Source organism: Panthera tigris, chromosome F3 (genome assembly GCF_018350195.1).
Source record: "Panthera tigris isolate Pti1 chromosome F3, P.tigris_Pti1_mat1.1, whole genome shotgun sequence".
NCBI classification, from domain to species: Eukaryota; Metazoa; Chordata; class Mammalia; order Carnivora; family Felidae; genus Panthera; species Panthera tigris.
Genome location: NC_056678.1, coordinates 14,175,587 through 14,190,159, shown reverse-complemented (window position 1 = coordinate 14,190,159; position 14,573 = coordinate 14,175,587). Strand labels below are relative to the sequence as shown.

General features: G+C 38.4%; 1 protein-coding gene across 1 annotated transcript in view; it reads right to left on the bottom strand.

Annotated features, from left to right (window-relative positions):
- The window catches only part of PRRC2C (proline rich coiled-coil 2C), a 94,930-nt gene that overhangs the window by 14,969 nt on the left and 65,388 nt on the right, over positions 1-14,573 (bottom strand). Inside the window, 7 exon segments of the mRNA XM_042976750.1 lie at positions 876-1,077; positions 3,809-3,910; positions 7,624-7,716; positions 9,093-9,344; positions 9,473-9,550; positions 9,552-9,662; positions 14,410-14,495. Of these exon segments, the coding sequence (XP_042832684.1) occupies positions 876-1,077; positions 3,809-3,910; positions 7,624-7,716; positions 9,093-9,344; positions 9,473-9,550; positions 9,552-9,662; positions 14,410-14,495 (924 nt within the window).

Sequence of the window (14,573 nt, the reverse complement as noted above, 5' to 3'; positions counted from 1 at the left end):
CGAGCATTTTAGAAATGTAATTACTTAAGAAATGTAAAGTCCCCAAATGAGATATAGTTTAATGAAAGGATTACATACTAGCAAAAAATTTAAGGAAGAAAAACACTTTCTAACCTGGGGTGTTCATGGACTCTCCTTAAAAACAGATGAAACAAAAAACAAAACCCACTAGATATCATCTCGTCAAATAACAGACCGGAAATTCTTTACCCCTAATTCTTCACCAGAAAATACACGTCATCACAATAGATTTAGGCCAACAATTCCTTCAAATTAGATACAGATCACAAAAATCTACAGCTCGTGTGATTCTTTGTTATTTCTGAATTGGACTATTAGCTATATATATATAGGTTAAAAACTAAAAATCCAATTGTGTTGGGGCGCCTGGGTGGCTTGGTCGGTTGGGCGTCTGACTTCGGCTCAGGTCATGATCTCACGGTCCGTGAGTTCGAGCCCCACGTCGGGCTCTGTGCTGACAGCTCAGAGCCTGGAGCCTGCTTCCGATTCTGTGTCTCCCTCTCTCTCTGACCCTCCCCCATTCATGCTCTGTCTCTCTCTGTCTCAAAAATAAATAAACGTTAAAAAAAAAAAATTAAAAAAAAAAATCCAATTGTGAATTTTATAGAAAAATTTAGAGGAAAAAGATAAACATCTTTTCGCCAATTACTTATTAGTACCTATGGGGGGGTTGTTGCAAGCACACAGGAGGGCATGGGGGTGGGCAAGAAGAGTTTACAAAACAGCTAATGATCAGACCTTGTGCAGTCTTAAATATTTTAAAAATAGTAGGTTTTGGGGATAGTAAACAGGAAAAGATCATAGGAAATGTTAAATAATTAAGACATTTAAAGGAAAGGTATAAAACCTTCTACCTGATAGTGATGTTGTGGGAGTGACTGAAGCAACAGGAATCTGAGGCATTGATGCACTTGAGAATGAATTGTAATTAGCAGGGCTGGGCCCACTGGCACTACTGCTGACTCCACTTGCAATTGGAGGTGCTGTGGAAGTTACTGGAGACCCCTTTTCCCGTACATTTGGAGAATTCTCCCATGCCTTCCGTGCTGACTCCATCTGTAATAAAATGGACATTTTTTTTTTAAAGGGGGAAAAAAAAGCGAATGCAGAATACACATACCAACATACACATGGGTGCGTATATTTAAATTCCAAATATAAAAAATAAATAAATAAATTCCAAATATAATCCTTCAAAAAAAACTGCAAAAATTTAAAAGATTAAAATCCTAAGGCTTTCAAACCTTTCACTTTCCCCTTTATCTTTGTTCCCTTGCTCTAACTGGGAGGCAGTAGGCTGTAATTGTGTATCTAAAGAGAGCTTGTTGACAGCTTTGGCAAAGAAGTCAGTGAAATATAAAGTCAAAGCTCCTGTATCATGTCCATAGGAGTCCCCACCCCTCCAGATGAATAAAGAAACAGAAATGTCCTGCCCCTTAGGACTGACCTAAGGCTCTGACTCCAGTTGGAAAGGCACTGAAGGCCCTCCATAAATACCTATTCCTTCTGTATAAGGCAGTTGTCAAATGGCAGATGACAGGCACCTTTTGTTTGGCTGTTTTATGTTCAGCGTTTTAAAAGGCAAAGTAACCAGATAGGTTTTAGGCTTGGGTGCAGTAGAAATAGGTCTTGTTTTACACCCAGACCTCAACAAGCATTTCAGATACTGACTGCTGCCATTTGAATTTGTGACTACGGGCTTTACCTGTAGTCTCCTAGTTTCTTAAAATGTAAAAACAGGTTGCATTTTCATCTACCTAGACCAGTGCTACTGAACAGAAATGTAAATGCAAGCCATATATATAATCTTAAATTTTCTAACGTGTATTTATTTTTGATACAGGGAGAGACAGACCATGAACAGGGGAGGGTCAGAGAGAGGAAGACACAGAATCTGAAGCAGGCTCCAGGCTCTGAGTTGTCAGCACAGAGCCCGACACAGGGCTAGAACTCACGGACCGCAAGATCATGACCTGAGCTGAAGTCAGCCGCTTAACCGACTGAGCCACCCAGGCGACCCATAATCTTAAATTTTCTAATAGCCACATTTTGAAAAACTAAAGAGGTAATACTAATATCGATAACATCTTTTATTCAACCCAATGTATCCACAATGTAAATTAAAAACTACACATCAACACAAAAATTGACATGTTTTAATTTTTAAAAATATTAACATTTCAGATCCGGTGTCTATTTTACACTTACAGCACACACCTCAACTTGGACCAGCCCATTTAAGTGCTTACTAACTACATGTGGTGAGTGGATCCTGAACTGGATGGCACAGATGTAGATCTTCAATAGGAAGGAACAGATACACAGATTGTGGTGTTTTTAGACCTACTGGTCAAAATACTGGGCCAAGAAAAAATGCTGAAAGTAATCTATAAAATTTGGCTGTAAAAAATCAAGTAACAATTTTTAATGCCATAGTTAAGATGTTGTAGGTCTTTGAAATACCAACTTAAAAATACTAATTTTTTCCCCTTGACAAAAACTATCAACAAAATCCATGTAATAGAACTTTTCTATACTCATATATTACCCAACTAAAGAGAGATGTCAGAAGAAGTAAAAGTAAAGAAACTAGAGAAGTTTTAAGCTAATGACATTTAATTTAAATTCATTTGAATTTTAAATGTATATTTCTTCTTGGAATGTCAAAAACATTAAGTGAAAAGCAGTGTTGAATAGGTTCTCTGAAGAATTAACTGGCCTAAAGAATTTATGATGATATATTTGCCTGTGTGAAATTAGACTAGCCTTGAATAGCATACAGTCAAAACCACACATTAAGACACAGTATAAAACACAGACTGAGATAGTCCTTCAAGTGGAAAAACAACGGCTGAGTAGGAACTGGTAATAAAGAGGAAGGACTGGGGAAAGATGGGGGCTAACACAAAGCAGAATGGTTACCCCATAAAATTTTAGTCTCAAACTTCCAGAAATGAACATTGGCCAACATGTCTCCCCCTCTCCTGAAGACCATCAAAGATTCGCTGTCAACCAATGCAGCATTAGGAGGCCCCGCTATAGAGGTTATACTTGCCCAAATTACAAAACTGAACAAACAGCACCAATGGAATAAACATACACACTTTAAAAAACCTCCACTTTATTTCATGTCTGTGCTTTTTAAAAAAACCTGACTAATCTGGAGGTGAGTGGAAATTGATTTAAAATTCTCAACTCAACTGTAAAAAAGCGTCAGTGACACAGCTCAAAGTTATAAACACAAAAGAGTTTTAAAAACAAGCCTAAATTTCTTGATATAAAAAAAGCGTGTTGTCTATTATCTTTTTTGCCCTCTCATTCAAAATTATCCAACAAAAATCAAATCAAAATCACTTGTAATTACCTCATCATAAAACATTCTACTTATTACAGTGCATTCATTCAATTCACATGATTTACAGGAAAGATAGAAAATTAACAGTCTTACCATTACTGGTACTTAGGATAAAACACCAAGCTAGTTGGTTTGTTTTGTACACAACTGATGTATCCAAAAACTATGGTCCCTGAGAGGGACTCAGTACAAACACGGAATATAAGTGCTCTCCTATATTTTTAACACAAAATTCGTAACCGTAACAAGCCTCACTTTAAAGTGGATTTAGAAATTAATAAAATTTTAGGGTATAATTTGACATAACTATTTCCTCAGCTTAGTAGTGTTGCTTACCACACAAAACAAGTAAAAATACCAAAAGAGTATTTTTAACATATGTCCCCTTGCATGCACTCATCAAGGACCTTTAGAGAAGGACGTTGTACATACCTTGAAGGTGAGGCTGAAAGTAGTGGGAGGAGCTGAAGTGAGGCTGGAGCTCTGTTGGATAGTCTCCCTCTTAGGGAGGGGGAGGGTGTTGGGCAGGGGCACCTGAAAAGGTAGGCAACACATATCATCATCAAAGTTGCTACAAAAACCCCATTACGGAGAATGCTAAAGTACTCTTTAAGGGTGTTTATTTTTCATCAGAGCCAACAGGAATATTTCATTACTTAGAGTTACATTGTGTCTGCAGTAATTGATATTTTTGGACATCTTAGAGAAATGCAATCTGCTTTTTTAATGCATATTATTAAAGAAAAAGATCTGTCCCAAATATAAGGTATACACTCAAAGGCAGTTAAAATTTTTTTAAATTTATTTAGAGAGAGAGAATCCCAAGCAGGCTCCACACTGGCAGCACGTGGCCTGATGCAGGGCTTGATCCCATGACCAAGAAATCATGGCCTGAGCCGAAATCAAGAGTTGGATGCTTAACCAACTGAGCCACCCAGGTGTCCTGCCTCGCATATTCTAATGTGTATACTAATCACCAGGGGATGTTATTAAAATGCAGATTCTAGTCAGCTGGAGTGAGGTAAGGCCTAAAATCCTGCATTTCAAACAGGTACCCAAGTGGTGATGCTTCCTAGACCATACATTATTACATTACGTAGCAGAGCTCTAAGGAATATAATTTCCATTAAAATTTTCAGGGACCCATGGGTTCTATCAGAAGCATTTAACGTGATAATGTAAATATTAAGAAATTAATCTCCTTCCTGCAATTTAGTCAATACTCTTATAACTAGATTCAAAAACAAAAGTCAAATTGGGAGGAAAGTACAGAATATTGCTACCACCCTGTTACACTGAGCAAGCTGGCTCGCTCTAGTTATAACATGATTATGGCAAATATTGTCAGAAACGTGAATATATTACAAACTCTCTACACATATCTTTTCCCCTCTTAAGTCTCTAGACCTTGAGATTTTATTATGTACTATAGTATGATTGATTTTGATGGTTCACTTATTCAGATAAAATGAGATGCTTAGCGAGCATTTTAAGGTAATCATTTTAAGATCATCACTTTGTGTGTGGTACTATGGAGTACTAACAAATTGAGAATACCATGGACTACTTAACAGAGATTACTTTATACATTTTTTAAATAGCTGTGCTAGGAATATTAATTAAAAAAAAAAAACCAACAAAACAGGGGCGCCTGGGTGGCTCAGTCGGTTGAGCGTCTGACTTCAGCTCAGGTCATGATCTCGCAGTCTGTGAGTTCGAGCCCCGTGTCGGGCTCTGTGCTGACAGCTCGGAGCCTGGAGCCTGCTTTGGATTCTGTGTCTCCCTCTCTCTCTGCCCCTCCCCCGCTCATGCTCTGTCTCTCTCTCTCTGTCAAAAAAATAAAATAAAAACATTAAAAAATAATAAAAACATTAAAAAAATTAAAAAAAAAAAAACCCAACACCTGCATTTAAATCTTCAAGACATTCAAAGATTTCAAGATTCAAAATGATTGTAACATTAAGTAATACTATCCAATAAACACCAGCTAAATATCTTAAATAAGTAGATTAACCCTTATCAAGAATAATTTTTTCAAAACACAAAAGCTCTATGCATAAAACCCTCAAACACACTAAAGAGTGAAAAAGGAACATTTCAAAAGGTCCTAAAATTTTTCCCATGTAGGACATTTTTTTTTTTAAAGTATTTATTTTGAGAGAGTGCGTGAGCAGGGGAGGGGCAGAGAGAGAAGGAGAGAATCCCAAACAGGCCCTGCACTGTCAGTCAGCGCAGAGCCCAACGCGGGGCTCGAACCCAGGAACAGTGAGATTATGACCCGAGCCGAAACTAAGAGCTGGACACTCAACCGACTAAGCGCCCCAGGACCCCCTAGGACATTTGTTTTTAACGCTACGTTAGTTAAGTTCAGAATCACCACTATACTTGGCACAAATAAGCACCACTGTGAAATCACTCCAAACTGATGACCACCTGTAATTCTCCCTGACCCAAGATGATCTTCCTGTTTTCACACATGCTGTGGATACACAGCTAAAAAGCAAATGTAGACTACTTGCTCAGACACAGGCTGGGTCTCTCTCTTTTAGTTATCCTGCATGCACAAGGAACTACACTTTGATTAGCACTGCAGATCACACGGAAACCATGAAAACACTCTCATGAATATTTTCAATGACTTTTAAGGGTTCTGAGAACTTATTCATATTTCATGAACCATATTTTTAGAGGGTGGTCTGGGAGAAAGCATCATATACTTTCTTGAAAAAGTGTCATCTAAAAAATTTTTTTTAATGAGAGAAGACAGTATAATTCAACTTTATGTTGAGGCTTACTGATTCAGTATTTGATAATCAACATAGTGGTATCCACACTTATCTGACAGGGAGTCTTTCTGTCCTTTCCAAATTTCCCATTACTTCTTACAGGAAATTAAAGAAATTTAAGACTATCTCCAAAAAGGTAAGGGAAAAGGGATTTGGTATATCAAGAGAGGCTCTATTACACGGAAAAGCTGGAGACATTACATTAATCAGCTCCTGAGGAGCTCTCCTATCACTAACAGAAAACATGCAACATACTCCTTTCTCTCTCCCTTTTCCTCAGTCCTATGGCCTGACCACTAAAGTTGGATTAAATGGTCCCTAATGCACTTTATGTCTCTAAAATTCTATATACTTGATGCCAGATGGAAAACTAGAAAGCACAGGGAAAAACATCTGTAAGACCTAAGATTTTTATTCTCAGAATGATAGAGTTAAAGCCCTTTGTGTGAAAGGTTTAAATAGATCTGTGAAGGAGATTTTTGAAAAGAATGAGCCTTATTGTATATTTTAAAAAGAGAGCAACTGACCACATTTCCACCACACCTGCCCTCCAGAACAAGGGCCGCATGTGTAACTCTAAAATGCTCTTCCACCGCAGAGGGTTACCTAACTTGTCTGGGCTTATAATTTTTCACCTGTCAATGAACTAGCCAAAATGAGGGACTGTAACGACTTAACATAATCTTGAATTATAACACGGCTGTTCTGGAAAACTACAGCCAAATTTACGTCACTTACTATCACTTAAAAAAAATTTTGTTTAATGTTTATTTTTTCAGAGACAGAGACAGACAGACCACAAACTGGAAGGGACAGAGAGAGAGAGAGAGAGAGAGAGAGAGAGGGAGACACAGAATTGGAAGCAGGCTCCAGGCTCTGAGCTGTCAGCACAGAGCCTGACGTGAGACTTGAACTCACGAACTGCGAGATCATGACCTGAGCCGAAGCTAGATGCTCAACCAGCTAAGTCACCCAGGTGCCCCAACTTACTATCACTTTTTAACAGAGCATTTGAGAGTTTCTGAAGTACAATACTTACACATATGTTACAGCTCAATCTTTACAACAGGAATGTTGCTAAGATACAATGTAATTTTTTTTAAGCTCAAAAAGAAACACAAGGAATCTTTGGCAACACTCTTTGTTTTAATTGAGTGAGCTTTCACTGCATTATGAAAGGTTTCATTTAAGAACAAAATTATCAACCAAATAAATTACTGAATCTGTAGAATGTGAAAGGAAAGAACAAAATTCTTAACCAAAACCAGGTTAACAGGATTGGTACTTACGAAACTAAGCCTAAGCTTTGACTATTTTTGGTACTTATTGTTATGAGTGCCCCAAAACACAAATTGACTAGGACCTTTCCCAGAGAGGAATTAAGTAGCGGTCACACGGTATGTATCAGGTAACAACAGCAGGTCCCTGACCAAACCTGAGCGTCCGAAGTTGATTACTCACATCGTTAACCAAAGTGTCCTCCATCTTTGCATTATTAGTAGCCACAGTGTTAGGCAGAGAAGAAGAAGGTGTAGTATAGTCTGTCACAGACTCCTGTGGAGCAGTAATAGAAAAAAATACGCTGTAAACTAAATTAGTGACTCACCTTCTAATGACAGCCTAACAGATGTAAAGTTGTTTTGGAGAAAGCAGAAGAGATCTTAAGACTCAAATTACTCAAATCTTTAAAAGCAATAGTGTGATAAAACAAACGTGGACTCACCACTGAAGGGGTGACGTTTCAACTACTGCTGGGGTCCTGTACAGTTTTTTTTTTTTTAATGCATTGCTATACTGTACGTCAATTACACTCCAATTACAACTTAAAAAATTTACATGCATTGCACAGTAGGAGGCTGCCAACAGTACCATTTATTTCTGTGGATTACTAAAAGAACTCTATGTGGTTCTCATACTTAATCTATAGCTTACTTTCAACTACTGTTTTTTTTATTCTCTTCAAAATACAACACAGATAAGTGAGTGTCAAGATCTTAGTTGTTGCACTTAGGTTTTAGGATAAACCTGTTTATCTTCATGAATCTGTTCTTTAAATATGGTAGAGTTGGATCATCAGAGTTTTTTGTTTACATGTATTGACTTGTATAGCAATTAAAAGGAACGAAATATTCAAATATGAAAGTTTCCACCTACCTTTCTTCTCACTGAGTATATGAACCAGAGTGAACACAAAAGGGCAGGCATAAATTTTGCCATTCCCACAAGCATTGGTCCATATAAGTCACTCAGTGTATCTTGCCATAATGAGTATTTTTAAAGATCTGCACCTTTCATTCAATGAGGTCCCTAAACACTAGAACACTAGTCAATGATTTCCTCTGGTGCTCAAGCAATGGAAGTGATCTACTGCAACCCTGGAAGAAAACTGGCTATCCTGGAGTCACTAAAAATTTGGTATGACCTACTTCCCAATTTCAGAATCTTACTAGTGGGCAAGGTAAGGCTCCACTGTAACTCCATTAACAAAAACATACAACAATCCTTTCAAAGCCTGTCAAAGCCCAATGAAAAGCATTCGAATCTTGTGTGCACATTTTTCACTTCAACTACTCAGTCCAGAATTAAGAATAAATTTCCACAGAAAGAAATAATTTATTATAAGGAATTTCTTTAGATCACAAATGCATACCATGCAATAAGAGTCTCTGCAGAATAACCCATTCGTTTATAGAATTATATGCCTCAAGCCAAAGAAGAGGAAGAGGAGGAGGAGGAGGAGGAGGAGGAGGAAGAGGAAGAGGAAGAAGAAAGAAGAAGAAAGAAGAAAGAAGAAAGAAGAAAGAAGAAAGAAGAAAGAAGAAGCAGAAAGATGAAGGAAGAGAGAAGAGGAAGAGTATTATCGCTGTTTTCCCCACTCATTCAGACATGGTTTGCATCAACCGAGCCGGTCACCACTGCATGTTGCCTACCTTCACGTTAGTGCCATATTCTGTGGATGAGACTGAAATCATTGTTCCTATTTCAGTAGACATTTCAGAAACTGCTTTGGTTTCCTTTGTTGTTACAGGATCTGTATTTCTGACTGTAGCAGCGCTTGGTTTCTCTTGTCCTTCTGGCTCCACCTGTTGGGCATCTTTCACCTTTCTATTTTTTAACGATCGTTCTTTTCCAATAGGACCTGGTTTGTGTTCTTTGTTTTCTACTGGACTCAAATCTGGAAGCTAAAAATTCAATGTTTATGACAAAAAGGCATCACGACCAAAGACAATTCATTGAAAATTAATTCAACTTTAAAACTGTTAACCGTTCTCCTTTAAATGTTAGTGGCTTTCATATGAATTATATTTACCTTCTGGGCTTTGATAGGGCCTGCCCGAGGCTGCTTCTGCCGTTGTTCTTTCGGTTCAGGTATCTTGTCAGTGTTTTTTTTCCGAAAGCACAGGCACAATTTCATTTTCATTCCCATTTGAAGCTGGAGCACCAAACTGAATTGTGTCAATGCCAATTTCAACTCCACTTTCTTGACCATTCTTTGTTCCCTAGGAAGAAAATATTTTAAAACTTGATTATTATCAAAGCAAACGGAGTTCAAAGATGACTTAATGATGTATGTAGCACATATTTCATAACAGGAGGTTTGAAGCGATCTATGCATTAACTGACACTGATCATGTTTTAAGAGAACTTTCCTTTAGCCACTACTGATCTGTATTAAAAAACGACTCATAAAATGAAAACCAGGACAAGACTTACGTTTTCTAAAGTCCTGGCTTTAAGAGTTAGAAGTTTGAGTGTGGGCAAATCATAGCCTCAAGTTACTCACTCATTTATAACAAATGTAAAAGCGACAGACACACAAAGACAGCATCAGCAACAAATAAACGGATGAGGGAGAGAAGAAAGATAGGAACACGTGTCACATACTTAAGTTTCCTTTAAAAGAAAATGAAATAATGTCCATGAAAATACTCTGTGTTTGGTAATAGAGTGCACACAACTTAGGAATCAAATTAAACTGCTAACTTATGTGGCATCTTTGTGCAAGGCACTAATCCAGACACCAGGAATCTAACTTAGTCTAACTTGCAGAATTCGCATTACAGCATATGGAGAAAATGAACAACTTGAAAGGGATATGCAAAAATCAATACATGGTTAAGCCACTTCAGATTGGTGGACAAAAAAGGCCCTGAGGAGGTCACACCGAAACTTAATCTAAAAGACCAAATCAGGGGGAAGTGTTTCTAGCAGAGAAAACACCCGGTGTAAAGGTTAAGAATTAAAAAAAGGGTAGTGGAGGCTGGAACATAGCAGGTGTTAGCAGCTGTGGTAGAAGATGAACAAGTGGAAAGCTAGACAAAATAGGGTTTTCTAACCTAGAGAACATTTGTAACAATTACTTAATCTTTTCAGGAAGAATGAACAAACAAACAAAACTTGGGACAAGGTTCAACTTCAGGCCTTGGTCTTACAATCAAATCATTATGTCCTATCAGCGTAGGTATCCCTGAACTTAGCGTATCAGTCAATTTCTGTGTAAGGTTACTGTTACATTTATCACTGTAACAATATCAACGGTATGAAAAGAACATGCCATTCAGATTTTATTTTATTTTGTTTACTGGGGAGAGGGGGCTGGAGGAGAATCTTAAGCAGGCCCCAAGCTCAGCATGGAGCCTGACACGGAGCTAGATCCCACGACCCCTGGATCATGACCTGAGCCGAAATTAAGAGTCGGATGCTCAAGTGACGGAGCTACCCAGGTGCCGTCAGATTTACTTTTAATATGTGAATATTCTCTTTCAAATACAGGCAAACATTATTGATGTAACTTAGAATAAAAATCTCTATTTGCTTTAGTCAATGATGAAATTCTATAATCCAGTGTAAATGTACAATTAACATTAGAAAAGCAAAATAGTGCAGAAACTAATCACTGAAAGCTATTGATTTTATGTACAGAAACAATTAAGAACTTATACATAGTTTAATGAAATGCAAAAACAGATTGACAGTTAATAGCACTATTACAGAATGTGAGTTTTAGGAAGAATATCATATCCTTTGAAACAAAAAATATTTATAATGAAACTGAGATCATATTATATCACCAATCTTGATGGGTCTATCTGGTGTATCTAACATTCATAGCACTGAATGAAACTATCGTAAAGAACTGTACTTCGGGGTGCCTGGGTGGCTCAAACCGACGCCAGGCTCCGTACTGACAGCGTACAACCTGCTTGGGATTCTTCTTCTCTCTCTCAAAACAAACAAACAAACAAACAAACAAACAAACAAACAAACATTTAAAGGGAAAAAAAGAACTGTATTTCACTAGAGTCATTCAAGAAATCCCATCAAGGAACACCTTCCATCCACAAAATGAATTAAAAGTGAACTGTAACTTTGCTAGCTCAAAGTTCACCATGAGGCAATATTCCAAAATCATGTGCAATGAACATCAACCAAAAAATCACATTCTATCCAGAAAACATAAAAAGGATAAAGAAAGACGTGAAAAAAATGAAATACCACCAAAGTATCTTCCTCTGCTACCTGTCTGAAGGCAGATGTGAGCATTCTTTCAAGTATGCTTTCTACTGCAGTACTGGAAACCCATAGGAGAACGTCTACAAGAAAAATCTTGCAGCTAAGAGTGCTGAAAAATCATTCCAGTACTTCAATGTCAATTTAAAAACTGGTAACAAACAGTTTAATAAACTCATTAAATCCAGTGTACCCATCCAAAACACAAGAAACACTTTCCACCCCGTCTTTCGTTATCAGTAGGAAATAGCTTGAACTTCCTATATAAAAAATGCTACGATTAATCCTAATGCCTATACCAACAGGAAAAAGAAAAATGATTAAACTGAGGATCTTAAATACTGAATGCAGTGACTCCAAATTATACTTTTCTCTACAGGCATTTTTTCCCTCCCACTTTCTCTTAAATTCACTCTAACCAGGCTTTCATGCCTACTGCTCCACTGACACTACCCTTGTCAAAGTCACCAGTGACCACCACATTATTAGTTTCAATTCTCAGGCCTATCTTACTTGACCTTTCAGCAGAATCTGACACATTCAATTTATCCCTCCTCTTTTCAACTCGTTGTTCACTTAGATCCTCCAGGGTACTTTTCCAATCACAGCTTTTTATGAGTTGGAAAGCCTGAGGACTTAGCTTCTGATTCTCTTCTCTTTTCTAACCACTCTTAGGATTCATTCTCCTCTGGTGGCCTCATCCAACCACATCACTTTAAGTGCCTACTAATGACTGAAATTCATGTCTCCAAACCAGATAATCTCCCGTGGACTACAGACTCTTCCATCCAACAACCTACCCAACGGCTCCACTTAGATGTGTAACAACCTAAATCTAACGTGCCCCAAACCAAATTCCCTCATCTTTTCCCCCAATGCTGATCCATTTTATAGCTTCCCAATCAAAACTGATGGAAACTCTATCCCTCTCGTTCAAGTCAAAAACTTTGGAGATAAATCTCATTCTTTTTCACATACGATATTTAATCCATCAGCATGTCAGCTTTCTTTATCTTCAAATACCTAAAAACCAACCATTTCTCATCATCTTGAATGCCACTCCTTGGTTTAAGTTACCATAGTTTGGTTATTATGATAGCATCTTAACTTCTACTCTTTGCCCCCCCCCCCCCCCCCCCCCCCCACACACACAGACTAGTCTTAACAAACTACTCAGAATAACCTTTTAAAAGTCAGGTGCTGTCATTCTCTTGCTTAAAACTATCTATTATCTTCCTGAGTCTCCCAAAGGCCCTGTAGGGTCTGTCTTCTGTTATGCTTCTAGCTTCATCTGTTCTCTCTCCATCCCTTAAGTTCACTACAGCCACAGAGACCTCCCTGATCTTCCTCAAACACATCAGCCATATCCCTCTCCCCCGGCTTTTGTATTTGCTGTTCTCTGAATCAGGAATTCACTTTTCCTCAGAAATCTTAATAGCTTGCTCTTACCTCTTCTAAGTCTTTAACTCAAATGCTCACCTAAGGAGCATTTCTTAGCCAACCAATTTTAAATGATCTCCATATCTCTTGGGAAATTACTTACATACCTTCCCTACTTGGCTTTTCTCCTCAGCACTGATCACCATTTAACATACTATATGGTATATGTTAGTGGTTCCCTCCCAACCACAACGGAAGCCCCATGAATACAGGGCTTTTTGTCCATTTTTAATCACACTCTCTCCCTGTTTTGTAAACCCATGAGTTAGAACACAGCCTGGTATACCACAAGTGCTCAAGAAATGTTTGTTCAATGAATAAGTGAAAACCTGCTAACCTAAATAGTCATTTACCAATACTGCACATTTGAGAAATTATGGCAAAACTTCTGTAAACACTGCTTCTAAGTAATTATACTGTCTAATTAGTCGAGCAAAAACATGGTAGAAAAGTAAAAAAAACTAGTAACTGCACTTATATTCTTTGTATCACAAGCACTTTTATTAAGACTCAAATTAAAAAATGTTAACCTCAGGGCACCTGGGTGGCTCAGTGGGTCGAGCATCCACTCTTGATTTTGGCTCAGGTCATGATCTCGAGGTTTGTGGGCTGGAGCTCAAGTCGGGCTCCACACTGACTGCACAGAGCCTGCTTGGGATTCTCTCTCCCTCTCTCTCTGCCCCTCCCCACCTCACAGTCTCTGTCTTTCTCTCTCAAAATAAATATTTTTAACAAACCTAATTAAAAAAAAAAATGTTAACCTTATTAGGTCTAAAGATGAGAAATAGCTTATAAATGTAGAGATCCAGCAGCAATATTATCACTTAGGAACTTGTTAGAAACGTATCCAGGCCTGGGTGACTGGGTGCCTCAACTGGTTGAGGATCTGACTCTTGATTTTGGCTCAGGTCATAATCTCAGTCTCGGGATCAAGCCCATGTCGGGCTCCATGATGAGTGTGAAGCCTGCTTGAGATTCTCTCTCTCTGCCTCTCTCCCCTGCTTGAGGGAAGGAAGGAGAGGGAGGGAGGGAGGGAGGGAGGGAGGGAGGGAGGGAGAGAGAGAGAGAGAGAGAGAGAGACACAGACAGACAGAGAGAAGGAGGGAGGGAGGGAGGAAGGAATGTATGTAGGGCTCAACCGACTTAATGAAGTGGAAAACTCTGGGCAGTGGTCTCAGCAATCTCTTTTAATAAGTTGTCCAGGTGACTGTGATGCACGCTCAAAGTCTGAAAACTATTTTAAGGGAACTCCGGTACACTAACCCCAACTAAGGCCATTATTAAGTCTACTCCTACCTCTGATGAAGTAGCTGATCCAAACGATGTTAGGGGCTTATTCCACGCACTGACTGAAGGTGGCTGTGGTGGACTAATGGGACCTACTAAAAAGAAGAAGTCACGGGAAATGAGACCATTAAAATTTAGAGCTCGATAATCCCTATTTTACCTTTTCTTTCAAC